The sequence below is a fragment of the Podarcis pityusensis genome (genome assembly GCF_964106645.2).
Source record: "Podarcis pityusensis genome assembly, chromosome: 2".
NCBI classification, from domain to species: Eukaryota; Metazoa; Chordata; class Lepidosauria; order Squamata; family Lacertidae; genus Podarcis; species Podarcis pityusensis.
The window spans coordinates 126,923,054-126,950,412 of NC_138029.1; the positions used below are offsets into that span (position 1 = coordinate 126,923,054).

The window sequence follows — 27,359 nt, forward strand, 5'->3', positions numbered from 1 at the left end:
AACTATACGACTGTATTCCTAGCTCAAAATGCCTGCAGATTACAAAGGCGCAGGCAGGCAGGTGCTCCCCTTCTCCATCTCCATCCGCCTGCCTGCCTCCTCCCACCCCCCCCAAACTGAGCAAGCCCTGATACCTCTCTGGCTCCGTCCATCCAGGTCCCCATCTCCACTCCCCTGGGACTCACCAGATCTCTCGGAGGTCCCTGGGAGGGAACGCTCAGAGGTTGTGGGGAGGGATGCAGGAGACAACCTGACCAGGTCAACTGTCCATCTTCCTCCTTCCATCCTCACTAGCTTTGCAGGATCCGTCTCTTTCATCCTTCCTGAGGAGCCAAAACAATGGGAGATAAGGAACTGCTTACAGCCATGGAGACGTAGTTACAAATTGGCTCTGACTTTGGGAACTGTTCCCTTCTTTTGGATACCAGTTAAAAACTACTGTATCCAGCTGTCCTTTGGGATTAAAAGATGTTAGCTTGAGGAATCTGAACAGTCTTTTGGAAACTGGCGGTACAGAAGAAGGGGAAAGGAAAAACTCCAAATTTTGGGGTTTGGAGGTATAAGAGGGAGCTAGCAGGGAACTCTTGGCACTATTGAGGGGATACCTCAGGAAGTGGAAAGAGCCTGGATTAGCTCTCAAAGCAACCTCATTGCCTCATTATCAGCGGCTGCCAAGAAAGGCCTGCCGACTGGAACTCCAGCATATCTGTGATTTAAACATCAAATCAAAGCCATAGGACATCTGTCTTCGAAGGATTTAGTTTCAATCGGCTCCCACGAAACCATCCAGCCACAGCTTCCAAGCATCTGGTCAGTGTGTCCGGGGCCGAGTCAGTGTGGCCATCCATCAGCAGATAGAGCTGAGTGTCATCAGCATATTGGTGACAGCCCAGCCCAAAGCTCTGGACAATCCGGGCAAGGGGACGCATAAAGATGTTAAAAAGCATCGGGGAGAGGATTGCGCCCTGCGGCACTCCACACACCAAGGAGTGGCGCGACGACATTTCCCTCCCTAGTGCCACCCTCTGTCCCCGACCAGAGATAAAAGAGCACAGCCATTTATGGGCTATGCCCTGTATCCCCACGTAGGTGAGGCGGTGGTCCAGAAGATCATGATCGACCATGTCAAAGGCTGCTGACAAATCTAAAAGGATCAGCACTCCTGACCCGCCTCAATCCAGTTGTCTACGGAGATCATCTGTTAGGGCAACCAGAGCTGTCTCGGTCCCAAAACCAGGACGGAAACCGGTCTGAAATGGATCTAAAGCCGATGTTTCCTCCTGAAACCTACCAAGCTGTTCAGCAACCACTCTCTCAATTACCTTACCCAGATATGGAAGATTTGAAACTGCGAGGTAATTGGATAGATCTAAGGGATCTAGGATCCCCTTCATGGATCACTGCCTTGCCGTGGCGAAGGGGCTTGAAGAACTCAGAGAAGCTATGAACTATGCCAAGCAGGGCACCCAAGATGAACAGGTCATAGTGGAGAGTTTTGACCAAACGTGATCCACCTGGAGGAGGAACCGGCAAGCCACTCCAGTATCCCTGCCAAGAAAACTCCATGGACAAAGACAACAGGCATATAAAAGTTATGACACTGGAAGATGAGCCCCTCAGGTGTCCAACATGCTACTGGGGAAGAGCGGAGGACAAGTACAAGTAGATCCAGAGCTGATGAAGCGGCTGGGCCAAAGCCGAAAGGATGCTCAGTTGCGGATATGCCTGGAAGCGAAAGGAAAGTCCAATGCTGTAAAGAAAAATATTGCATAGGAACCTGGAATGTAAGAACCATGAACCTGGGTAAGTTGGAGGTGGTCAAAAATGAGATGGCAAGAATAAATATTGACATCCTGGGCATCAGTGAACTAAAATGGACGGGAATGGGTGAATTCAGTTCGGATGACTATCATATCTACTACTGTGGGCAAGAAACCCGTAAAAGAAATGGAGTGGCCCTCATAGTCAACAAAAGAGTGGCGAAAGCTGTACTGGGATGCAATCTCAAAAATGACAGAATGATCTAGATACGAATCCAAGGCAGACCTTTTAACATCACAGTAATCCAAGTTTATGCACCAACTACTGGTGCTGAAGAAACTGAAATTGACCAATTCTATGAAGACTTACAACACCTTATAGAAGTGACACCAAAGAAGGATGTTCTTCTCATTATAGGGGATTGGAATGCTAAAGTAGGGAGTCAAGAGATAAAGGAACAACTGGCAAGTTTGGCCTTGGAGATCAAAACGAAGCAGGGCAAAGGCTAATAGAGTTCTGTCAAGAGAACAAGCTGGTCATCACAAACACTCTTTTCCAACAACACAAGAGACGACTCTACACATGGACATCACCAGATGGGCAGCATCAAAATCAGATTGATTATATTCTCTGCAGCCAAAGATGGAGAAGCTCTATACAGTCAGCAAAAACAAGACCTGGAGCTGACTGTGGCTCAGATCATCAGCTTCTTATAACAAAATTCAAGCTTAAACTGAAGAAAGTAGGAAAAACCACTGGGCCGGTAAGATACAATCTAAATCAAATCCCTTATGAATACACAGTGGAAGTGAGGAACAGGTTTAAGAATTTAGATTTGGTGGACAGAGTGCCTGAAGAACTATGGATGGAGGCTCGCAACATTATACAGGAGGCAGCAACGAAAACCATCCCAATGAAAAGGAAATGCAAGAAAACAAAGTGGCTGTCCAATGAGGCCTTACAAATAGCGGGGGAGAGAAGGCAAGCAAAATGCGAGGGAGATAGTGAAAGATACAGGAAATTGAATGCAGATTTCCAAAGAATAGCAAGGAGAGACAAGAAGACCTTCTTAAATGAGCAATGCAAAGAAATAGAGGAAAGCAATAGAATGGGAAGAACCAGAGATCTGTTCAAGAAAACTGGAGATATGAAAGGAACATTTCATACAAAGATTACCATAATAAAGGACAAAAGTGGAAAGGACCTAACAGAAGAAGGCATCAAGAAGAGGTGGCAAGAATACACAGAGGAATTATACCAGAAAGATATAGATGTCTCGTACACCCCAGGTAGTGTGGTTGCTGACCTTGAGCCAGACATCCTGGAGAGTGAAGTCAAATGGGCCTTAGAAAGCACTGCTAATAACAAGGCCAGTGGAAGTGATGGTATTCCAGCTGAACTATTTAAAATTTTAAAAGATGATGCTGTTAAGGTGCTACACTCAATATGCCAGCAAGTTTGGAAAACTCAGCAGTGGCCAGAAGATTGGAGAAGATCAGTCTACATCCCAATCCCAAAGAAGGGCAGTGCCAAAGAATGCTCCAACTACCGCACAATTTCACTCATTTCACATGCTAGCAAGGTTATGCTTAAAATTCTACAAGGAAGTCTCAAGCAGTATGTGGACCAAGAACTCCCAGAAGTGCAAGCTGGATTTAGAAGAGGCAGAGGAACCAGAGTCCAAATTGCAAACATGCGCTGGATTATGGAAAAAGCTAGAGAGTTCCAGAAAAACATCTACTTCTGCTTCACTGACTATGCAAAAGACTTTGACTGTGTCGACCACGGCAAACTATGGCAAGTCCTTAAAGAAATGGGAGTGCCTGATCACCTCATCTGTCTCCTGAGAAATCTCTATGTAGGACAAGAAGCTACAGTTAGAACTGGATATGGAATAACTGATTGGTTCAAAATTGGGAAAGGAGTACGACAAGGCTGTATATTGTCTCCCTGCTTATTTAACTTATATGCAGAATTCATCATGCGAAAGGCTGGGCTGGATGAATCCCTAGCCGGAATTAAGATTGCCGGAAGAAATATCAACAACCTCAGATATGTAGACGACACAACCTTGATGGCAGAAAGTGAGGAGGAATTAAAGAACCTTTTAATGAGGGTGAAAGAGGAGAGCGCAAAATATGGTCTGAAGCTCAACATCAAAAAAACGAAGATCACGGCCACTGGTCCCATCACCTCCTGGCAAATAGAAGGGGAAGAAATGGAGGCAGTGAGAGATTTTACTTCCTTGGGTTCCATGATCACTGCAGATGGTGACAGCAGCCACGAAATTAAAAGACGCCTGCTTCTTGGGAGAAGGGCAATGACAGGCCTAGACAGCATTTTGAGAAGTACAGACATCACCTTGCCAACAAAGGTTTGTATAGTAAAAGCTATGGTTTTCCCAGTAGTGATGTATGGAAGTGAGAGCTGGACCATAAAGAAGGCTGATTGCCGAAGAATTGATGCTGTTGAATTCTGGTGCTGGAGGAGACTCTTGAGAGTCCCATGGACTGCAAGAAGCCTATCCATTCCTAAGGAAATCAGCCCTGAGTGCTCACTGGAAGGACAGATCGTGAAGCTGAGGCTCCAGTACTTTGGCCACCTCATGAGAAGAGAAGACTCCCTGGAGAAGACCCTGATGTTGGGAAAGATGGAGGGCACAAGGAGAAGGGGGCGACAGAGGACGAGATGGTTGGATAGTGTTTTCGAGGTTACCAGCATGAGTTTGACCAAACTGCGGGAGGCAGTGGAGGACAGAGGTGCCTGGCGTTCTCTGGTCCATGGGGTCACGAAGAGTCGGACACGACTAAACGACTAAACAACAACAAGGGATCTAGTGAAGTTTTCTTTAAGAGTGGACACACCACTGCTTCCTTCAGTTCGCCTGGGAATGTCCCCATGCCAAGGGACAAATTGATAATTTCAACCAGGGGGGTCCGCACGACATCTGGACATGCCCTTATCAGCCAAGATGGGCACGGATCAAGGAGGCAGGTGGTGGGCCTACTAACTTAGAGGAATCTATCCACATCAGCAGGGAGTATCCGATCAAAGTGGTCCAACACTGGACCTTAAGTCAGTCGAGGGGCCTCCAGTTCAGTCACTGTATCTAAATTACACTGAAAAGGATATATCAAGAACTCTGGCCAAAAGTTTCAATATAAGGAATAATTCCTACTCAAGAGTTGAAATGAAAAACGTGTGTATTCTGCTAAGAATAACAGTTTGAAGCTAGTAGTAGATTTAAACACAACGTATAAGTATGATAGTTTTAAAGTAATGGTAAGTTTGGATACAACGTTTAAGTGCAGAAATAATGTCGTTTCAAATATACAATGATATAGTACAAAGGTACATGAAATACCAGTGCACAACAATTGTTTTATACAAGTCTCAATAGCAGTCAAAAAGAGTCCACATTATATAAAATTAGAATAAAGAATAAAGAATGAAGGATCAAATGGGGCCAAAAAGGAGTATCCGGAGTGTGAATCAGATGTACGGCTCAGTGGTGGTAACCAGGACAGGGCCCTGTTTCGGAGTACACGCCTTCTTCAGCTGGTAATATCAAAAAATATGTCAAGATAGATCAAGGTGCTTCAATCCATAGATAATAAATATAATAAATTATATACGTTCTAAAGTATGTTAACACATATTATGATATTTGGTTCCATACCTCGGTTTTTTGACGACTATAAATCTGTTGGAAGTCTGTATCATTTAGTTCTTTTATGTTTCTATTTCGACATGCGTCTAGAAATAAGGATTTCCAAGAGTTATTATTTCCAGTCAAATTATTTGTGAAAAACGGACATCAGTTCAGTGTTTTCTCACCTTAGATAATTGCATCCAAGTTTTCTTGCGTTTCTCTGTGCGTTTTCTATTAGGGAGTGAAATCATTGTCTTATCTAAATATTCTAAAAAGACAAACTAGATACAACCTACACGCCAGACTCATGGCCGATTACACTAAAGTTCAGAGGATACCCAGAGGATTACGCATTCAAAAAGCTCCAACTTTATTTTCCAATAATGAAGAATTTAAAATTAAATGGATGTCCATTCTAAATAGATGTTCTTTTGACCTGATGACTTTAATCACAGAATTTGCAATTAAAGAGATTGAACGTTTGGACAAAGAAGCTGTTGGAATCACTGAGGAATTACATAAACAATTTGGACTTCCGGGTTGGCGCCATCGCCGAATGGCGGACTCCCTCCGAGCTCCGGAGGGAGTCTGCTCGGCAGGGGCTGGGTCCTACCGCGCCGGCGACGCGGGGACCCTCAAAAACCACGGGCACGGAGCCCGTGGACATGGGGACTCGGCTGGCACCGCTAGCGCCCTCCCGACTCGTGAAGGAGCCTTTTTAAAGGCTTCGGATCGGGTGCCGGGGAGTGGCGTGGTGCTTTGAGTCCATTGCTTCCCCTGCCGAGCGCAGCCGCATGCCATTCGACGGAGAGCGCTGACTTCTTCCATTGGAAATTCGGACTATCAACAACAACCCGTGAGTAATTGGGAAACCGGGTACAAAAGGAGAAAAAAAGAAATTTTTTTCGGATTCGGCACGAGCGGGGGGGATCTAAAAAGGAAGTCAGTCCCCCCCCGATTGTAAACATTCTAAAACAAGGATTGGGTAACCAAGATCGAAAGAGAAGTTTATTGCTGACAAAAATCATTAATTCCACGATGGGAAATTACAAGAATTGTGCTGGAGGAGAAGAGTGGAGGGTGAGAGGGAAAATGCAACCCCCCCTGGGAACCGGGGCGATTCGTAGAGCCTGGCGAAGAGAGACGGAGACTTTGACAGCTGTCAAAGTAGCTGTCAAAGTTGGAGAATATAAAGAGGACTTTGTTACAAGGACTTTGCTGGCTAATTCTGTTACAATTTGACACAATATGGATATAAACTGTCGGAAAATAAGGAACAACAATTTGACTTTTGGATAAGAGGATATAAAGTTACTACAATCCCCCTAGAGGAGTTTCGGGACATTACAAGTGGTCGTACGTGGAAAATCACTCTGGGATTCGCACAGGATTTATCTTCTGGGAAAGCTGCAAAACTGACATAGTATTTTGTCTACAGAGGTGTTTACATTAAAAGGAGACAATAGAATTTTCTATTGAAGAAAGGAAGGGACTGGACGTAAGTTTTTGTTCCTGAACAACAAACCTCTGTAGAGATACCAGATTTCGGAATAAGAACGTTTTAGCAGCTGAACAAGACAAGAAACCTGAGAAAGTAAGGAATAAAAAGAACAAAGGACTAACTACGACACGGAAAGAACAATGGGAGGAGCAGCAAAGACCAAGGAAATTAAAGGCCTCTATTAGACTGGATTTTTGAAGTTAAACATTATTAAAATAAACAAATTAAAAGAAAACCGGCAAGGTGGAATGGGAAAAATCTGGCTATGGACTTGAGACCTCCAGGCTGACAACATATAGACTGATGGACATGTGGAATTCAAACCGGGGAAGGGAGGGGGGAGTTTTGGAATCCAAAGGCTAATGTAACCATCTTTTTGAATCTTCTTATATTTTTTATCTTCTATTTCTTTATATAACTTTTGTATATCATGGTATTTTGATTTGGCATGTTTAAAAAAAAGGGAATTCGTGGAAGGAAATTGGGGTTGATCTTGGGGAAAAATCTTTTTTTTTTTCTGTTAATGATGAGGGATGATGATAAAATTGTATAATTTAAATTGGTTAATGGGTTAAACATATTAAGTTTTAAACTGGGAGTGAGAGCTTGTGGAACCAAATTAATGAAAGGGGAATACAGTCGGGGGGGGGGGGAGGAGGGAGTCCTAGAAAGAAGATAACGAAAATAAGGCTCTAAATGTATTTTATCTTTTCTTTTCTGTTATATTTCTATATTATTGGAAACTCTAATAAATATGATTTAAAAAAAAAAATATTACATAAACAATTTGATTTGGAGACGTTTGAATCTAAATTTAAACAATTTCAAGTAGAACTTAAGAATTATTCGGATAATATAAAAATTGAGAAACTAAGGAAGTTTGAACGCGATCGTAGGGATTACGAATCAGATCACGTGTTCCCATGGATGCAGAAATCCATGAACACTAGTATTCAACCTAGATCAACAACTGAATTTTCATCCAGCAGTGCTGAATCTTCCGAACAGAGCGACTCACAGGAACAAATTCCACATCGACAGATAAGACAACCCAGACAATTAAGACAATACGATTTACGTCCACACACCATTGATTATTCCAAACAACAGGGTTTTCCCAAGCGACGCAATCAACAACGACGTCTTTAGTTGTAAATTTATCCAAACGCACACTAACCCATGAAGAAGAGAGAATTTTAAATCTCGGACTGGGATTTGTTCCCACACCTAAATATAATGCGTTCCAGACAAGGGTGGACATCTTCAAACTTGTACGTCTTGTTAAATTAAGGTGCCACTTTGGCAATTTTCAGACTACACCATCGCCATTCCGCGTTCACTCATCATTTAACCCGCATGTAGATAATGCCCGCCTGAATGCATTCTATCAGGTTTTACTAGAAGACATTAATAAAATAGAAAAGAGAAGACCACCTCCACACAAAAGGAATTTTACCGCAAAGGATAGAGAAATCATTGCTAGCCTTCAATCGGATGAGAATATTGTGATAAAACCAGCAGATAAGGGCGGAGCCATAGTCATTATGAATACTCAGGATTATACCGCAGAAGTAAATAGACAACTGCAAAATAGCAATTTTTATAAACCATTGCCCAAAGACCCTACTGACGACGTATCCAGAATAATCAGGACCACCTTATCGGAAGGCATATCGTTTGGATACCTCGATAAGAAAACAACTGAATTTTTAGTCAATAAATATCCACGTACCCCAGTATTTTATATACTTCCAAAAATTCACAAATCACTTGATGCTCCACCAGGCAGACCGATTGTCTCAGGTAATGACTCTCTTTTGGAACCCCTTTGTCAGTATATGGAACATTATTTGCATCCATTCGCCATCGACACTCCGTCTTATATTCTGGATACGAAAACATTTATTGGACACGTTGAGAACACTACCATACCAAAGGAGGCCTCCCTTGTCACCCTGGATGTCGAGTGGCTGTATACAAATGTCCCATTACCTGAAGTCAGGTCGATTATAGAAACTCTTTTGGATTCCAGACTCACGAGAGAACCTCCAACACATTTTTTGCTCGATATTCTGGACATCATTTTGGATTATAACTTTTTTCGTTATTTAAAACAGTTCTATCTGCAAATCAAAGGCGTAGCGATGGGCTCTGCCTGTGCCCCTTCTATTGCGAATATTTACATGATACACTTTGAAAAAACTTTCATCCTTCATGACAACAATCCTTTTAGATCCAAAATAATCAAATATTATCGGTTTATAGATGATTTGTTCTTCGTTATACAGGATCAAGACACAGCAACACAATTCCTCCAATGGATCAACGACCAAGATCCAAATATACGATTGTCTGGTACCATTCATGATACATCAGTTAATTTTCTGGATGTTACAGTCTTTAAAGATCATTCCCAACAACTTAAGATCCGCCCATACCATAAACCGACTGATCGAAATTCATTATTACACGCTTCATCCTTCCACGCTCCACATTTATTGAATAATCTACCGTATGGACAGTACTTAAGACTAAAAAGAAATGCATCGTCCCAACATGACTACAAAATAGCGGCCTACCAACTCACACAGTCCTTATTACAACGAGGATACACATCACGGACTCTTGCTGCGGCTCAAGATAGAGCGGAAATGAAAAACAGGAAAGATCTTCTTGTTATAAAAACCTCGGATAAACCTAGAGAGGATCGTATTTGCACATCACTGCAATTTACACCACATACTTCTAGCATTAAGAAACTCATATATAAACATTGGCATTTGTTATCCAACATCCCAGGATGTCAAAAACCACCTATAATTGGCCTAAAAAAAACCAAATCACTGAGGAATTATTTGGTGAAATCGGACCAACTTACATACCCGGAAGCATCAACTAAAGGCCATTACAAATGTGGTAGCTGCAATGTATGCAAATACGCACTACAAGTAAAGGAGTTCACCAACATACAGACTGGCTTCAAGTTTCAGATTGAACATTTTAGTAACTGTAACACGAAGAATAGCGTGTATGCATGGATATGCCCATGCCAAAAGATATATATAGGCAAAAGCACCAGACCAATTAAACTACGCATAAATGAACATCGATCACGGATCCGTAACAGAATACGAGAAGCCCCAATGGTGGAACATTATATACAACAAAAACACACGGAAGAGGATTTTGTCTTCTTTATTATTTGGAAACCAAAAGTAGATCTATATACCAGGAGAAATATTGATAGACTATTGTTACAACAGGAAGCACGATATATTCATTTGTTTGAAACGATGTCCCCCAAGGGCTTGAATGAACATCAATACTACAGTTCTTTTCTCTAATAAACCACCATAGATGGCCTTGGACTTTAAATCCCTTCTCTGTTTACACCTTTAAGAAGGGAGAGCCTATCCTCCCTCTCCCACAGACACACATATAAGACAATGATTTCACTCCCTAATAGAAAACGCACAGAGAAACGCAAGAAAACTTGGATGCAATTATCTAAGGTGAGAAAACACTGAACTGATGTCCGTTTTTCACAAATAATTTGACTGGAAATAATAACTCTTGGAAATCCTTATTTCTAGACGCATGTCGAAATAGAAACATAAAAGAACTAAATGATACAGACTTCCAACAGATTTATAGTCGTCAAAAAACCGAGGTATGGAACCAAATATCATAATATGTGTTAACATACTTTAGAACGTATATAATTTATTATATTTATTATCTATGGATTGAAGCACCTTGATCTATCTTGACATATTTTTTGATATTACCAGCTGAAGAAGGCGTGTACTCTGAAACAGGGCCCTGTCCTGGTTACCACCACTGAGCCGTACATCTGATTCACACTCCGGATACTCCTTTTTGGCCCCATTTGATCCTTCATTCTTTATTCTTTATTCTAATTTTATATAATGTGGACTCTTTTTGACTGCTATTGAGACTTGTATAAAACAATTGTTGTGCACTGGTATTTCATGTACCTTTGTACTATATCATTGTATATTTGAAACGACATTATTTCTGCACTTAAACGTTGTATCCAAACTTACTGTCAGAGCTGGCTCCAGGTCCCAGCTCACAGAGGACCAACGCTAGCCGGCAGTAATGTACAAAAGTCTTTATTGAAGTACAGTTTCCATTTTCAAGCCGCAGCGCCCCAGCTCTACGTCTAGGGGTTAGATCGGCGAAGCTCCATCTGAGTCTCCGCCCCCTGTACACCAGTTTAAGATTCTAGCCTTACTCCACCTCTTCCGTCTCTCCTTTCTCCTCTGGGTCCTGCTACCCCCCGGGGTCCCTTCCTTCCTGGATTCTTCTGACGCTGACCCCCCTGACTCCTCCCCCTCTTTTCGGCGGGCTTTGGGACCTGGCTCCCTATCCGGGCTGCCAACTGCGCCGCCCTCCTGTACATTTGAACTTGGCGCGCGCGCCCAGCCTTCAACCTTCCTCTCGACCGTTTCCTCGCTCCCCGATGGAGGCGTGGCCAATCCTGACTCATGTCCTCCCACTGGCAGTGCGCCGCCTGATCCCGATGCCTGGGACTCCTCCCCCCTACTGCACTCTGGTGTGGACGCTGGTCCTGATTTCCAACTGCTGCTCTCTGAGTCCCCTCTGGCCCCTTCTTCCTGGGGTGTCCCCCTAGGCACCCCCCTTGCTCTGACCATGGGAGCCCCTTTCTGTGAATCTTCCGATTCGCTGGAAAGACTCAGAGACCTCGGACCGCTGTCATCGCTAACATTTCCTTCGGACTCCTCCCCCTCGCTCTCTATTTCCTCCCTTTCCTGTGCCTCTGCTCCTGAACCCCTGACATCCATCCCCCCTCGAAGCCCCCCCTTCCCCCCTCCCCTCCTTCAGGTGTGGGTACTGGGTGCTCCGTCGTTGTGGGGCTGAGTGCCGGATACAGTTCGTTCCCCGTGGCGTGCATCCAGCCGGATAAGTCCGGCTCGTCCTCCGTGCTCTCGCCGACCTCAATTTCCTCTGCTTCCATCTCTTTGCCGCCGTGCTCGAACCCAAGGTCCTCCCCCAACACGTCCATGTCCGTCTCTCCCCCGGTCTCCTCCGGGGACGTTGCCTGCCAAGGACCCCCCAGCCACTTCCTGCGCCACTGCTCCTCTGGTCGATCGTCCCACCAATAGGAACGGTCTGAGGCAGACCCCGAGGGTGATCCCTCCGGGGAACGTGTTTCTAGTGCCGGTTCCTCGTCCGAGGTGAACCCCTGGAATGTGCTGGCTGAACATGTGGGTGTGAAAAGCCAGTCGTCGAAATACTCGGCTGGCATGGGCCGGTGTGGGAAAAGGGCATGAAACTCGTCCTTGAGAAGAGGTTCGTCCAAGGCATAGTCTGGCACCCAACTGTTGGCGCTGGCCGGGGTACCTTCTCTGGCGAGAAGATATTCTACTCCCTCTTCCCCCCATCTCGAGTCTAAAATCTCTGTGACCTCGTTGACGGGTTCCCGCCTTGGCGACCCCCCCCTTGTGGGCGTCTCCCTGAACGGGTCTGGTGCCGTGCCTGGCTCCTGAAATCTATGAGGTGCTTTGTAGGGCGTGAGCACTGATCTATGGAAAACTGGGTGCATTCTGGATCCCTCCGGCAGTGTCAACCGGAAGGCCACTGGATTGACCTGTGCCTCGACTTGGTAAGGTCCTAGCTGCTTATGCCCTAGCTTCTTCTTCGCTAACGATCTGGCCGGCACTGCCTGGGCTGCTAACCAAACCCAGTCTCCCACCTGTATGTCTTCCCCAACCCTTCTGTGCTTGTCAGCCTGCAGTTTGTATGCGTGCTTTGCTAGTTCTAACTGCCTCCGAAGCTGTTCGTGAACCTCCTGCAACTCTGATGCTAAGGCTTCCGCTGCCTGTGGCTCCCCCTCCCCCGCTCTCGCTAATCCCGGGAAGGTTCTGGGATGCCTCCCGTTGTTGGCGAAGAACGGTGTCACCCCCGTGGACACGTGCTTCGTGTTGTTGTAGGCGAACTCAGCGAGCGGCAGGTAGTCCACCCATGTTGCCGGCTGCTGATTTGCGTAGCATCGCAGGTACTGCTGCATGATGGCGTTGACTCGCTCCGCTTGTCCGTTCGTCTGCGGGTGTCTCGCCGACGCTAGGTTGATCTTGACGTTCAGGAAACCCATCAGCTTCTGCCAGAAGTTCGAGATGAACTGTCGCCCCCGGTCGGACAGGATAGACCGTGGCAGACCGTGAACCCTGAACACGTGGTCTATGAACAGTTTGGCGGTCTGTTCCGCCGTGGCCACCTTCGCGCACGGAATGAAGTGGGCCATTTTGGTGAACATGTCCACCACCACTAGCACTGCCATCTTGCCCCTCGAGCTGGGTAGATCCGTGACAAAGTCCAGGGCCACCCTCTCCCACGGTTCGAGCGGTGTCTGCAGCGGTTCGAGCAGTCCCGCCGGCGGTTTGTGCACTGACTTGGCCCTTTGGCAGGTGTCGCACCTCAAGATGTAATCCGCGACTTCCCCCCGCATCTTGGGCCACCAAAAATCTCTGGCTACTAATTCTACCGTCTTCTCTTTGCCAAAGTGCCCGGCGGTGGGTGCGTCGTGCAACTGCTGCAGTACTTTCGCGCGGAGGTCGTCTCCCGGTACGTAGAGGGCCCCTCTGCGGATGAGCAATCCGTCGCGTATCTGGAACTCGTCGTCCTCCGCCGTGCCCCTGTGCACCTCCTCCATCTTGGCTTGTGCGAAGGGGTCCTCCTGCAGCGCTCGACGTACAGCATCCAGGTCCACGGTTGCTGAAGCGCACGCCCACGCTTTCGGTGCGAAAATGTGCTTGGCCGCTGCTGGTGCCGCCTCCTCGAGGTATTGCGGCTTTCTGGACAGTGCATCCGCCATGATGTTGTTGTCGCCTGGGATGTACTCTATCCTGAAGTCGAAATCCGCAAAGAACTCCGCCCATCGTATGTGCCTCTGGTTCAGGAACCTTGCCATGCGCCAGTACTCCAGGTTTTTATGGTCCGTGCGGACCTGCACTGTGTGTTTGGCTCCAATGAGGAAGTGCCGCCACGCCTTGAATGCTGCATGAATGGCCAGCAACTCCCTGTCCCAGATGGTGTAGTTCTGCTCTGACTTGCTGAGCTTCCTGGAGTAGAAGGCACACGGTCTCCAGTCCCCATGCGGGTCTTGCTGCAACAGTACTGCTCCCACGGCTCTGTCTGAGGCGTCCGTTTCAACCCTCATCGGTCTGCTGGGATTCACATGCAGTAGCTGCTCTTCGGACGAGAAGAGACGCTTGAGTTTCTGAAAGGACTGCTCCGCTTGCTCCGTCCAGATGAACTTCTTCTTCTTGGAGCTGAGCGTGTCGGTAATGGCCGCCGTCTGCATCGCGAACCCCTTGATGAACTTGCGGTAAAAGTTGGCGAAACCGACAAACCGCTGGACCTCCTTCCGATTGCGCGGGCTCTTCCAGTCCAACACTGAGCGAACCTTGGCACTGTCCATGGCGAGCCCCTTGTCCGACAACTTGTAGCCCAGGAAATCTACCTCCTTCATGTCGAACTGGCACTTCTCCAGCTTGGCGTATAGCCTGTGCTCCTGCAGTCTCTGCAGAACTTCCTTGACGTCTCCCTCGTGGGTCTCCTCTGATTCTGAAAATATCAGGATGTCGTCCAGGAAGCAGACGCATTTCTTGTAGAGGAGACCCGCCAATACGTGATGCATGAAGGCTTGAAAACAGTGGGAGCCATTTTGTAATCCAAAGGGCATAACTCTGTATTCATAGGTGCCCAGGGGCGTGAACATGGCAGTCTTCCATTCGTCGCCCTCCCGTATGCGAATCATGTTGTACGCCCCTCGCAGATCCAACTTTGTGAAAACGCGTCCTTTCCTCACCGTTGCGAGCAGGTCATCTATCTTGGGCATGGGAAAGGCTGTGGGCTTGGTTTTCGAGTTCAAAATTCTATAGTCCACCACAAGCCTTTTTTGGGGCGTGTCCTTCTTCTTCACAAAGAATACAGGACTGCCCCCCACTGCCTTCGACTCCTGGATGAAACCGCGCTTCAAGTTGAGGTCTATGAACTCCCTGAGTTCCTGCAGCTCGTCTTCAGACATGGAATACAGTTTCCCGGTTGGCAGCGTCGCCCCTGGCAGGAGGTCAATCTTGCAGTCATAGGACCTGTGGGGAGGCAGCTTGTCCGCTTCCTTCTCGCAGAAAACCTCCAAAAACGCTGCGTACTTGAGTGGCACTGCTTGCAGCGTGCCTAATTGTAGCTGCGGGTCATCCTCTTCCCCTTCCGGGCTAGGCAGAATGCAATGTTCCGCACAGTACGAGGAGCCGAAGGTCAGTTGTCGCTGGTACCACGCCAATGCTGGGCTGTTCCTGTGCAGCCAACTCATGCCTAATACTATAGGCGTGTCCGACAGTTGGGTGACATTGAAGCTGATGACTTCTCGGTGATTGCCAATTTGCATCACCATCGGAGGCGTTTGCTGCACCACCTGCCCCCCCAGCAATTCCCTGCCATCCACCGTGACAACCTTCAGAGGCAGCGTGGCTGGCAGGAGTGCTATGTTGTGCTCTTGAATGAAATCCAGTCCTATGAAGTCTGCGTTACTACCAGAGTCAATGGTAATCGGCACTTCCATAGTGAGTCCATTGGGTAGTTGGAGCGATGCTGTGAGCTGCACCACTGGTTTGGGCGGGAGGGGGTCTGTGGGCTGCAAAATCTCTGGGGACGGCTTCATTGACTTGTCTGGCTGGGCCCCAGTGCCTCTTCCTCCAGCCAGACTCTGTCGTTTCCCTGCTGTGGTTCTTTCTGCTGAGTTGCGTCTGTTACTGTTGCTGAGGCTGCAGTGTGCTTGTGGAGCCTCTGGGGACACTCTTTCGCCATGTGCTGAGCACTGTCGCAGATGTAGCACTTCCTGTTCCCTCTAGGAGGCTTCGCTTTGACTGCTCCCGGTGTTAGGGCTCTGGTTGCTGACTGAGCCCTGGCGCCTCCAATCTCCATCAGTTCCTCTCCCCCTCCCTGCGGAGGTGAGGATTGCGCACGCGCTGCATCCTTGGGAAAGAGGGGAGGTGCTCTCACTGGCGTACGTCCCCAACGTCCTTCTTCTCTGTTCCATGGACGTTCTTCCAGACGCACCCCAATTTGCAGCGCCCGCTGGACAACCTCCTGAGTGCTCTTTGGTCTCTCCCCCCTTGCAATCTCATCTTTCACATTTGCATTCAAGCCTTCCCAAAAAAGGTCTCTGGCTGGGGCAGAATCCTTCTCCCATCCCAGCGCATGGACTAATGCAAAAAAGCGGGAATGGTACTGCCTTACACTGGCTCTGCCTTGTTTGAGCCCATGTATGTCTTTTCTGGCGATATCAATGTCTATATTTGATAAAAAACACGAATCCATCGCTTTAATGAATGCATCCGCATTTTGGAGCGCCGGATCCTTATCTCTCCACAGATTGCGCAGCCACGCTTTAGCTTCCCCATGCAAATGGGACAAGATAAACCCCACCTTCTCTTGCTCATCTCTAAAGTCTTTATCCAGCAGTTCCAGCGCAAACAGCACGTCTGCTCGGAAGTTAGGGTACTGCTGCAAATTCCCATCGAAATGAGATACCAGGCTGCCTCCTCTTTTCCCCAGCCCAATCCCCTCTGATTTGGGTCCCGGTTGCCCCTGCTTAGCAAGCACTTCCAACCTGGCTTGGAGATCCCTGCAGGCGGCAGCCGCTTCCTCTTCCCTTTTCCTGGATGCGAGTACCTCCGCGTTGAGTTGTGTCACTGCATCTTGCAGGGCTGCTAGTTGCTGTTCTGTAGTCATCTTGCCTGACTTTTGTGAGCTCGCGAAGCACCAATCTTCTTCCCTCGCTGCGTCCACTCACGTTACGAGGTTTTTGGTGCAAAACTTTCGGAGATGGAGCTTACTGTCAGAGCTGGCTCCAGGTCCCAGCTCACAGAGGACCAACGCTAGCCGGCAGTAATGTACAAAAGTCTTTATTGAAGTACAGTTTCCATTTTCAAGCCGCAGCGCCCCAGCTCTACATCTAGGGGTTAGATCGGCGAAGCTCCATCTGAGTCTCCGCCCCCTGTACACCAGTTTAAGATTCTAGCCTTACTCCACCTCTTCCGTCTCTCCTTTCTCCTCTGGGTCCTGCTACCCCCCGGGGTCCCTTCCTTCCTGGATTCTTCTGACGCTGACGTTGACCCCCCTGACTCCTCCCCCTCTTTTCGGCGGGCTTTGGGACCTGGCTCCCTATCCGGGCTGCCAACTGCGCCGCCCTCCTGTACATTTGAACTTGGCGCGCGCGCCCAGCCTTCAACCTTCCTCTCGACCGTTTCCTCGCTCCCCGATGGAGGCGTGGCCAATCCTGACTCATGTCCTCCCACTGGCAGTGCGCCGCCTGATCCCGATGCCTGGGACTCCTCCCCCCTACTGCACTCTGGTGTGGACGCTGGTCCTGATTTCCAACTGCTGCTCTCTGAGTCCCCTCTGGCCCCTTCTTCCTGGGGTGTCCCCCTAGGCACCCCCCTTGCTCTGACCATGGGAGCCCCTTTCTGTGAATCTTCCGATTCGCTGGAAAGACTCAGAGACCTCGGACCGCTGTCATCGCTAACATTTCCTTCGGACTCCTCCCCCTCGCTCTCTATTTCCTCCCTTTCCTGTGCCTCTGCTCCTGAACCCCTGACACTTACCATTACTTTAAAACTATCATACTTATACGTTGTGTTTAAATCTACTACTAGCTTCAAACTGTTATTCTTAGCAGAGTACACACGTTTTTCATTTCAACTCTTGAGTAGGAATTATTCCTTATATTGAAACTTTTGGCCAGAGTTCTTGATATATCCTTTTCAGTGTAGTTTCAACAAGAACTCCAATTCCTTTAACTGTATCTAAATTGGCAGGGAGGTCTCAGCGGAGCAACAGGACTTTCTCCACAAAAAAAGCTCGTGAATGCCTCACAGCTGTGGGTCGAATTTGTGCTTAAATTTGGTTGTCCTCCGAAGGACGTAGACAAATGAAGGAGAATATAAGGAATATTCTGAATTTAATAGAATACCTGGAGGTTAAAAACGAAAAGAAATTAAATGTGGCCCTAAATTTTTAAAAGGAATATCAGCAATTTACTCAGAGCAAAAAGAAAATTTATTATAAATCAGGTGATAATGGATGAATGTAAGATACAAAAAGGAACCAGACAAGGATGTCCATTATCACCACTGTTGTTCATTCTGGTACTGGAAGTACTTGCCAGAAATATTAGAGGAGATAAAGAGATTATAGGTGTAAAAACTGGGAAAAGCAAATTTAAATTAAAAGCATATTCTGATGATTTAGTGATAACTGTGGAAGACCCAAAAACTTCACTCCCTAAAGTCATAGAAAAGATCCAGAATTTTGGGGAAGTGACAGGATTTAAATTAAACAGGAATAAAACAAAATTACTACTTAAAAATTTGAAGGATGAAAAAAAAAAGGAATTGGAGCAAAACACTGAGATAGAAGTCCATAAAAAGGTTAAGTATTTAGGGACATGGCTAACATCAAGAAATATAAATTTATACAAAGATAATTATGGGGAAAAATGGCTTGAGGTAAAAAGAAATTTATAAATATAGAGCAGAATGAATCTCTCACTGTTAGGGAAAATAGCAGCGGCCAAAATGAATGTGCTGCCAAAAATGCTATTCCTCTTCCAATCAGTCCCAATAATTGTGAAAGACGAATGTTTTAAAAACTGGCAGAAAGAAATTTCTAAGTTTATCTGGGGGGGCAAAAGGCCAAGGATAAAATATAAGATACTTACAGACATAAAAGATAGAGGCGGTTATGCTCTCCCAGACCTTAAATGATACTATGAAACTGCCTGCCTGGTTTGGATTAGGGACTGGATGAAGTTGGAAAAGCAAGAAGCATTAGAATTGGAAGGGCATGACAACAGATTTGGCTGGCACGCATACTTATGGTATGGGAAAGGGAAGGTACATAATAGTTTCTACAATCACATAATTAGGAAATCATTAATGAGAGTATGGGAGAGAGATAAAGATCTGTTAGAACAAAAGACTCCTTGGTGGCTTTCACCACACAAAGCTTTATGCTCAAACCACTCGGAAAGAAAGGAAAGTGGCTTATGTATGCTGATCTGTTAGAAGACCAAGAAGGAAAATGGAAATTAAGAGACTATGAGGAAATAAAATACCATTTTCAGAGTTGGTTACATTATTGGCAACTACATGAAATATACAAAGAAGATAATAAGAAAGGATTTAGCTATACGACATCCAGATTCCAAAAGGAAGTCGTACAAGGGAAGGTGAAGCTGCTGAAAGCTGCATATAGTATTCTGTTAGAATGGGAAACAAAAGATGAAGAGGTGAAAACAGTAATGATTAAATGGGCACAGGATATAGGTCACAATATAATGTTTGAAGACTGGGAAAGATTGTGGAAAACTGATTTAAAATTTACAGATTGCTCTCTGTTGAAAGAAAATTATATGAAAATTATGTACAGATGGTATATAACACCAGTACAGATAGGAAGAATGCATAAATCCAGTTCAAACATGTGTTGGAAATGTAAGGAAAAAGAAGGGACTTTTTTCCATATGTGGTGGGATTGCAGTAAGATTAGAAATTTTTGGGAAACAATATATAATGAGTTGAAGAAAATGTTCCAATTAACATTTGTTAAAAAACCTGAAGTATTTTTGTTAGGGATTTTAGGGAAAGACCTGCCAAGGAAATTTAAGAATATCTTTATGTATGCAACAATGGCAGCAAGAGTCTTAATAGCACAAGGATGGAAGAATGAAGAAACCCCAACTAAAGAACTATGGCAAGAGAAATAGATGGACTAAGCGGAATTGGCGAAATTCACATACAAACTACGTGATAAGAACAACTGATAAGAAGAATTGGAACCCTTTACAAAGCATTTAAAGAGACAACAAAATGAACTGGACTCCTTGGCAGGTTTTGAATCAACATTCACATTTTTATTATTAAGAACATATAGTCAGATAGGTTAAGGATTTTTACAATTTTATAATATGCAGAGAATTATAAGTATGGAAAAACCAGAGAGAGGAGCTGAGGGAAGTCTGGGAGTGGTGGGAGGGGGGGTTCTATTTTGGGGAGGGGGAGGGGAAAATGGAGGGGGGAATGAGGATGATATGTTTTATTGATAAAATGTTATGTTGTAATTCCTAATAAAAATCTTATATAAAAAGAAGAACTCACCAGATCTCTCGGAGGTCCCTGGGAGGGAACGCTCAGAGGTTGTGGGGAGGGATGCAGGAGACAACCTGACCAGGTCAACCGTCCATCTTCCCCCTTCCATCCTCGCTAGCTTTGCAGGATCCGTCTCTTTAATCCTTCCTGAGCAGTCAAGAAGCCACAACAAGCTGCAGGGTCCTGGGAGAGAGGAAGAAGCAAAGGGAGTTTCAGAGGCCCTGCAGGGATTTTCTTGCCCTAGATAATCTCCTGCCCCTGGAGAAGCACAAATGGGGCAGCCCCTTCTCAAGAGAAGCCCCATTTCTAAAGATCTCCAGTGATTCCAATTTCTTCTGTATGCTCCTCACCCCACTTGCAAGCCTGGCATGGTCTGCACAGTAGTGACGTGAGATTAGATCCCATTGAACTCAGTGGGGATAATTGACAGAACTTGGTACAAAAACCAGTCACCATCCTGTCCCCAAGCCTGAAAACCAGCCCCAGAGCATGGGCAGAAAACAGCAGAATAGATATTACATGTAGGTGCCCCCATGCTAGGTGCTTTGTATGGAGAGCCCTGTTCACAATCTTTGAGCTCTCTCATCACAAGCCAGGCAGATGTTGTGGCCATATTTAATAATAATAATAATAATAATAATAATAATAATAATAATAATTTATTTATATCCCGCCTCTGTCAGGGGTTGCATGGGGACCAAATCTTTGGGGAAGTTTTTCATCTCCAATTGGTAGGAAAGAAGGTTCAGTAACCTGCTGTTAGTGGAGGGGGGTGGCTTTTCAGCCCATAAATCTAACTCACGGTGTTATATCTAGTGGGCTGGATCTGGAGCACAAAGGGTCAAGCTTTGCTTGCATGAGGCCTTCTGCTCCTTCTCCAAACTTATCAGTCAGGAACTTAAGAGGTCAAATCTGGAGAGTATTTCATTCTGGGCGTCTTGTGGCAGACCCCAAAGGATTGTAATAAATTCTTTTCAGTTCTGTCAATAAGGTCATTTCCCAGATTCCTCAAGTACAAGGACCCTGGGGTGTCTGAGTTATCAGGGCCTGGTAGGGACCCCAGTGTCGGAGCCAGCCGTGACAAAGTGGCGAAGTTTAGCATAAAATTATGACACAGAGAGCCAGCAATATTTTCATGATGGTAGGAGCAGCTCCTCTCGAACTTCCCTCTCCTCCTCCTGCAAACTTCTTTATTCCTTTGTCCCTCTCCAGCCGCATGGCTGTTTGCCAGTGTCTCACGTTACCTCATCCGGTCAAGGCTTTTATTGCCCCCTTCACCATATAAGGTCAATCACTGCCCAGAGGAAACACAACTGCATTACATTCCAATACATTGTAAAGCTCAGAGTGCTGGTCAGCCGAGGTCAGGGGGCACCCTGCAATATTACAAGCCTTTACCGTGGCTTTATGACTCCCACACCCCAGGATCTCCTGCAATGCGTTTGCAAACTTTTGGTGGAAGAATATTCCCAGATAAAACAGGAGATACCCCCCCCCCACACACACATACACATCAATAGTTTTCCATTCAAGAAGAGTTGTGGGTGTGTTAAAATCTCAGACGCTGTAGCTGGCGCTATTAGGCTCCCTCAAAATTGCAGAGGTTTGTCCTACAAAGATCTGTATGGAATTTCAAAACTGATCTGATGATCCAGCAGGGAGACTTACCAGAGTGTCCAGGATCCCACAATTCTCCTCCTTGACTTCCTTCTGCAGAGCTCTCTGGTCAGGATCCAGCAACGCCCAGTCCTTGTGTGTGAAACGAAAGGCTACGTCTTCCAAACACACTGGACCCTAAGAGAGAAAGGGAGAATGAAGACCATCTTCTACACATTGCTCCGTTCTTTTCTGCCTTTTAATAGCTGCACTGTTTTAATTCTATTCTTTTCCTGCATGCTTATTTCAACATTGTAATGGAACAATTTTAATGATGGGTATTAATCTTTGTGAGAGCTGGACCATAAAAAAGGCTGATCGCCAAAGAATTGATGCTTTTGAGTTATGGTGCTGGAGGAGACTCTTGAGAGTCCCATGGACTGCAAGAAGATCCAACCTATCCATTCTTAAGGAAATCAGCCCTGAGTGCTCATTGGAAGGACAGATCCTGAAGCTGAGGCTCCAAGACTTTGGCCACCTCATGAGAAGAGAAGACTCCCTGGAAAAGACCCTGATGTTGGGAAAGATGGAGGGCACAAGGAGAAGGGGGCGGCAGAGGACGAGATGGTGGGACAGTGTTCTCGAAGCTACCAACATGAATCTGACCAAACTGCGGGAGGCAGTGGAAGACAGGAGTGCCTGGCGTGCTCTGGTCCAGGGAGTCACAAAGAGTCAGGCACGACTAAACAACAATTAATCTTTGTGTGAATGGGGGAATTCCACATTGTAATAATTTTATGATTATACGGCACTCATCTTCACATAATTCTTCGCAAGCATTCCCATTTTCCAGATGGAAGGACCTCCTCTCTCATCTGGTGGGGTGGACCCTCCCAATGTCTTCAAGCCAACTTAAAGGGGCACCAGGAGGGGGAGGAGAGGGGAGGGAAAGTCCCAATGTGCATTGTGAGGGGAGGGGGAATGGTTGGTTGGTTCATTGGCCTCCATCTGTCTTGGGAGACCATGGAAGAGAGTGCCTTTGGGAGTGAGATCCAGCTGTTGGAAGGTAACAGCGCCAGCCGTGGGTGTGGAGAGCGACAGGAGAGGGACATGTGTTGTTGCATCTGGGACAGAGGAAGTGGTCTGGTTTTGCTGCTGCAGATGCAGAAGGGCTTTACTTCTCCCTGTGCTCAAAGCCCCCTCCCCAAAAATGAAGGCAGCATCTTTATCCCAAGGAAGAACAGAGCTGCAGACCTCCTGCGAACTTGCCCCCTCCCAGGATTGGCAGAGAGGACAAGGGAGGACCCTCTGCTCTCTGACTTGGGGGTCTCCCCCCATCAGGAATGATCTGAATAGGGACCCCCATGCCCCCTCCCTGCACCCCTGGGACCCCTGAGGGGAAAGAGAGAGGGGACTCACCAAGGAAGCTTTTGCAAAGGAGAGAGAAGAAAGCAACCTCCTCTCTGCTTGCAGGAAGGGATGTGGGAGGGAGGGAATTTAGCCATGGAGGAACTTGACCTCCGCTTCACTTCCTGTCCTCTCTAGGAATCCAGCTCGGCTCCTTTTAACCCTTGGCAAGCCGAGGGCACAGACACCACCCCTCCCTCCAGTTTTCCTGTCTCTGCACCTGCACTTATGGGCTCCCCTTCCTCCCTCCCTCCCCCCTCTGCCCAAGGAGCCCAAATCTCCATCTCTGCGCATGTTTTCGGTGGCTGAATGATGGATGCCAACCGCTTGGCGTAGCTACCCGGACCATAGCTGTCAACTTTCAGATTTGAAAATAAGGGATCAGCAGCCTCACCTGTCCCAGGGACAGTCTACGGGATATCTAACAATCCGGGATAGCAGCAGGAAAGGGCGCTGGAATAAGGGAATTTCCCGCAAAAAAAGGGAAGGTTCAGCTATGACCTGGACCGGCAGCTGAGCGCACACGGGCGCCCCCTGCAGGCCGGCCAGCATTACACCACTGGCTACAACAAGTGAGAGGGGAGGGGCTGCATGGGCTGACCTGCGGAACTCGCAGCCTCAAGGTATCGGACTCCTGCCAGGAGGAGAGGCATCTCATCCAGGATCAGGTCCTAGCAGGAAGGCTGCTTCTGAATGGCTGCTTGTTGAGGGGAGGGAAGAGTTAACAGAACCAAAGAGCTGGGATGGCTTAGTGGTTAGAGTGGCGATCAGGGTTCAAACCCTCCCTGAACCTCATAACAAAAATCCTGGCTATGCCCATGATCTCCTCAGTGATTAATGATTCCCTCATGGGGGAGGCGTTGTGGGTTAAACCACAGAGCCTAAGACTTGCCGATCAGAAGGTCGGCAGTTCGATTCCCCGCGACGGGGTGAGCTCCCGTTGCTCGTCCCTGCTCCTGCCAACCTAGCAGTTCGAAAGCACGTCAAAGTGCAAGTAGATAAATAGGTACCGCTCCAGCGGGAAGGTAAACGGCGTTTCCGTGCGCTGCTCTGGTTTGCCAGAAGCGGCTTAGTCATGCTGGCCACATGACTCGGAAGCTGTACGCCGGCTCCCACGGCCAAGGCTCCCACGGTGCTCCCACGGTGAGATGAGTGCCACAACCCCAGAGTTGGCCACGAGTGGACCTAATGGTCAGGGGTTCCTTTACCTTTACATGGGGGAGGGCGGTTTACACCCGGACCAGCTTGCTTTGTCACCATTAGAGTAAACACAAGCAGAAGCTGTCCACACTCAGGCCTACGGAAAAGAGGGGCTCGTCCGCAGAAAAAGCTGTATACACCTGTTGTAAACAAAACCTGCCCTTTTTCCCTTATGGGTTATCCAAAACCCTGTATAGCATCCTAGGTTCCCTAGGTCTACAATAGAGATCTGAGTGCCTTATCTCCTGTCTGGCAGGTTATCTGATAATGCCTTATCTGATTGCCTTTCCTGGTAGTCTGTCACCCTCTGAAATAGTGAATACTCAATTCCTGTAAGAAGGAAGGTTTTTTTCACCTCCTTCCCTCCTTGCAGAGAAAACATTTGGTCAGCTTGGGAGTCAAGGTGGTTTCAGGACTATCTTCTTGTGCTGCTTCAGACATGTGGCTTATATATTTATGTACGTATTTGCTTGGTACATTTATGAACATTTATTATATATTTAGGACCTTAAAATTCTTATTACACTCCCCAGATCAAGGGAAGTCATAGTTCTGCTCTGTTCTTCCTTGGTCAGACCACACTTGGAATACTGTGTCCAATTCTGGGCACCACAATTTAAGAAGGATGTTGACAAGCTGGAAGGTGTGCAGAGGAGGGCTACCAAGATGATCAAGGGTCTGGAAGCCAAGCCTGATGAGGAGTGGTTGAGGGAGCTGGGTTTGTTTGACAGTGGAATGGTCTCCCTCAGAAGGTCATTATGGACAGCCCCACCGCAAGTGCTTAGAGTTGCTGGGAGACCCTTTCTCACCAGTCCCCTCCACCCTGGAAAGAAGGAGGGGTTGCTAAACCACTCAAGGTGGGGACGTCTCCTAGCAACTCTCAGGACCCTCAACAAACTATGCTTCCCAGGATTCTTTAAAGTGGCCTGATTCTGTTTGCATATGCAGCACAGGTGTGGTCTGGGGCATGTGTTGTCTTTTTCCTTTCTTTTCGGAATAACATTTTGGGGGGGTTATTAACAAGGATTGTAGGAATAATGAAAGATACAGATAAATAGACTTGAGTCTTTTCATGCCATTTGTATCACAAAAATAGCAGGAGGATCTACGACATATAGTTCATTATTGCTGGTCGCTGTATGAGTTCTTGGTTGGTGGATTAAACAGAAGCAGAAAAAGTGGAGACAGGACAGAACAGAGTTTACAGAACAGCCCACATTGCATAGCCAAATGGCTAGTCAGGAGTCCTTGTGGGTGTGTTCCTGTGTCCCAAGGCGTTGGAGTAGAGGGGAAAGTGCCTGCTTCATCTCTGTGGGGAGAGGGAATTCCCCAGCGGAGGATCCGCCACCAGGATGCCCTCCCTTCACCCCAAACTCTGAGATTGGGGAAACTACCAAGAGGGCCCCCTCTGCCAACCTGAACACGCAAGAGGGTTCCTGAACACCCAGGAAGGTCTGTAGGGAATCACAGGATCTGTGAGGTGGAAGTCATTGGCCAAGGTGTTGAATTCAGGCTTTTCTCTGTGGCAAGGTTACATCAAGGATTCACTGGCTGCTGTTCTTCAGCAAGAGTTTGCTTCAGCCAAATCCAGTTTACATCTGCACACGTCCAACACAAGGTAGGTGGTTTGGATGGAACTGAGATTCAGAGCAACACGAGTCACCCCAGTGGCAGCGTCTGAGTCCTTTTTCCATGCCATGTGGAAAGAGCACCAGATCTTGACCAGGGGGACATTTTTGTCAATGTCTTACACTTTTGCCGCAAGCTGCTCAAGAAAGTTTTTATGGTTTTCTTTTTACCATTGTTGATCTGCAGTGTTGAGGGTCATGGGCCCAGTGACTAGTGATTCAGACTCAAGTGCCTTCAAATAGGCAGGCCATGAGGAGGACCTCCCGAACAAGGGTCTATGGATGCTTTCTTCTTCTTTCTCCTCCTCTTCTTTAATGTGTTTACTTTTAAGTACAGTGGTACAAAAGCCTTTGACTGTGTCGACCACAGCAAACTATGGCAAGTTCTTAAAGAAATGGGAGTGCCTGATCACCTCATCTGTCTCCTGAGAAATCTCTATGTGGGACAAGAAGCTACAGTTAGAACTGGATATGCAACAACTGATTGGTTCAAAATTGGGAAAGGAGTACGACAAGGCTGTATTTTGTCTCCCTGCTTATTTAATTTATATGCAGAATTCATCATGCGAAAGGCTGGGCTGGATGAATCCCAAGCCGGAATTAAGATTGCCAGAAGAAATATCAACAACCTCAGATATGCAGATGACACAACCTTGATGGCAGAAAGTGAGGAGGAATTAAAGAACTTTTTAATGAGGGTGAAAGAGGAGAGCGCAAAATATGGTCTGAAGCTCAACATCAAAAAAACGAAGATCATGGCCACTGGTCCCATCACCTCCTGGCAAATAGAAGGGGAAGAAATGGAGGCAGTGAGAGATTTTACTTTCTTGGGCTCCATGATCACTGCAGATGGTGACAGCAGTCAGGAAATTAAAAGACGCCTGCTTCTTGGGAGAAAAGCAATGACAGGCCTAGACAGCATCTTGAGAAGTAGAGACGTCACCTTGCCAACAAAGGTCCGTATAGTTAAAGCTATGGTTTTCCCAGTAGTGATGTATGGAAGTGAGAGCTGGACCATAAAGAAGGCTGATCGCCGAAGAATTGATGCTTTTGAATTATGGTGCTGGAGGAGACTCTTGAGAGTCCCATGGACTGCAAGAAGATCAAACGCATCCATTCTTAAGGAAATCAGACCTGAGTGCTCACTGGAAGGACAGATCGTGAAGTTGAGGCTCCAGTACTTTGGCCACCTCATGAGAAGAGAAGACTCCCTGGAGAAGACACTGATGTTGGGAAAGATGGAGGGCACAAGGAGAAGGGGGCGACAGAGGACGAGATGGTGGGACAGTGTTTTCGAGGTTACCAGCATGAGTCTGACCAAACTGCGGGAAGTAGTGGAGGACAGAGGTGCCTGGCGTGCTCTGGTCCAGGGGGTCACGAAGAGTCGGACACGACTAAACGACTAAACAACAACAACA

At 46.8% G+C, this 27,359-nt stretch overlaps 1 protein-coding gene and 2 long non-coding RNA genes across 3 annotated transcripts in view; 1 reads left to right on the plus strand and 2 right to left on the minus strand.

The window, feature by feature from the left end:
- LOC308465872 (uncharacterized protein) overlaps positions 1-23,283 on the minus strand; it is a 68,882-nt gene extending 45,599 nt beyond the window's left edge. Inside the window, exons 1-4 of the mRNA XM_080986205.1 lie at positions 23,126-23,283; positions 21,779-21,904; positions 20,120-20,293; positions 186-323 (exon numbers count right to left, since the gene is read on the minus strand). Coding sequence (XP_080842331.1) covers positions 186-323; positions 20,120-20,219 — 238 coding nt within the window. The 5' untranslated portion in view covers positions 20,220-20,293; positions 21,779-21,904; positions 23,126-23,283. The remainder of the gene's footprint in view (positions 1-185; positions 324-20,119; positions 20,294-21,778; positions 21,905-23,125) is intronic.
- Positions 1-27,359, plus strand: part of LOC308466292 — a 56,911-nt gene extending 29,552 nt beyond the window's left edge. Inside the window, exon 4 of the long non-coding RNA XR_013980691.1 lies at positions 26,898-27,359. This is a non-coding gene — a long non-coding RNA (uncharacterized lncRNA). The remainder of the gene's footprint in view (positions 1-26,897) is intronic.
- LOC308465675 lies at positions 11,035-11,746 on the minus strand. The gene is made up of 2 exons (XR_013980530.1): positions 11,339-11,746; positions 11,035-11,259 (listed from the first exon to the last, which is right to left on the minus strand). It is a non-coding gene; the product is annotated as an uncharacterized lncRNA (long non-coding RNA).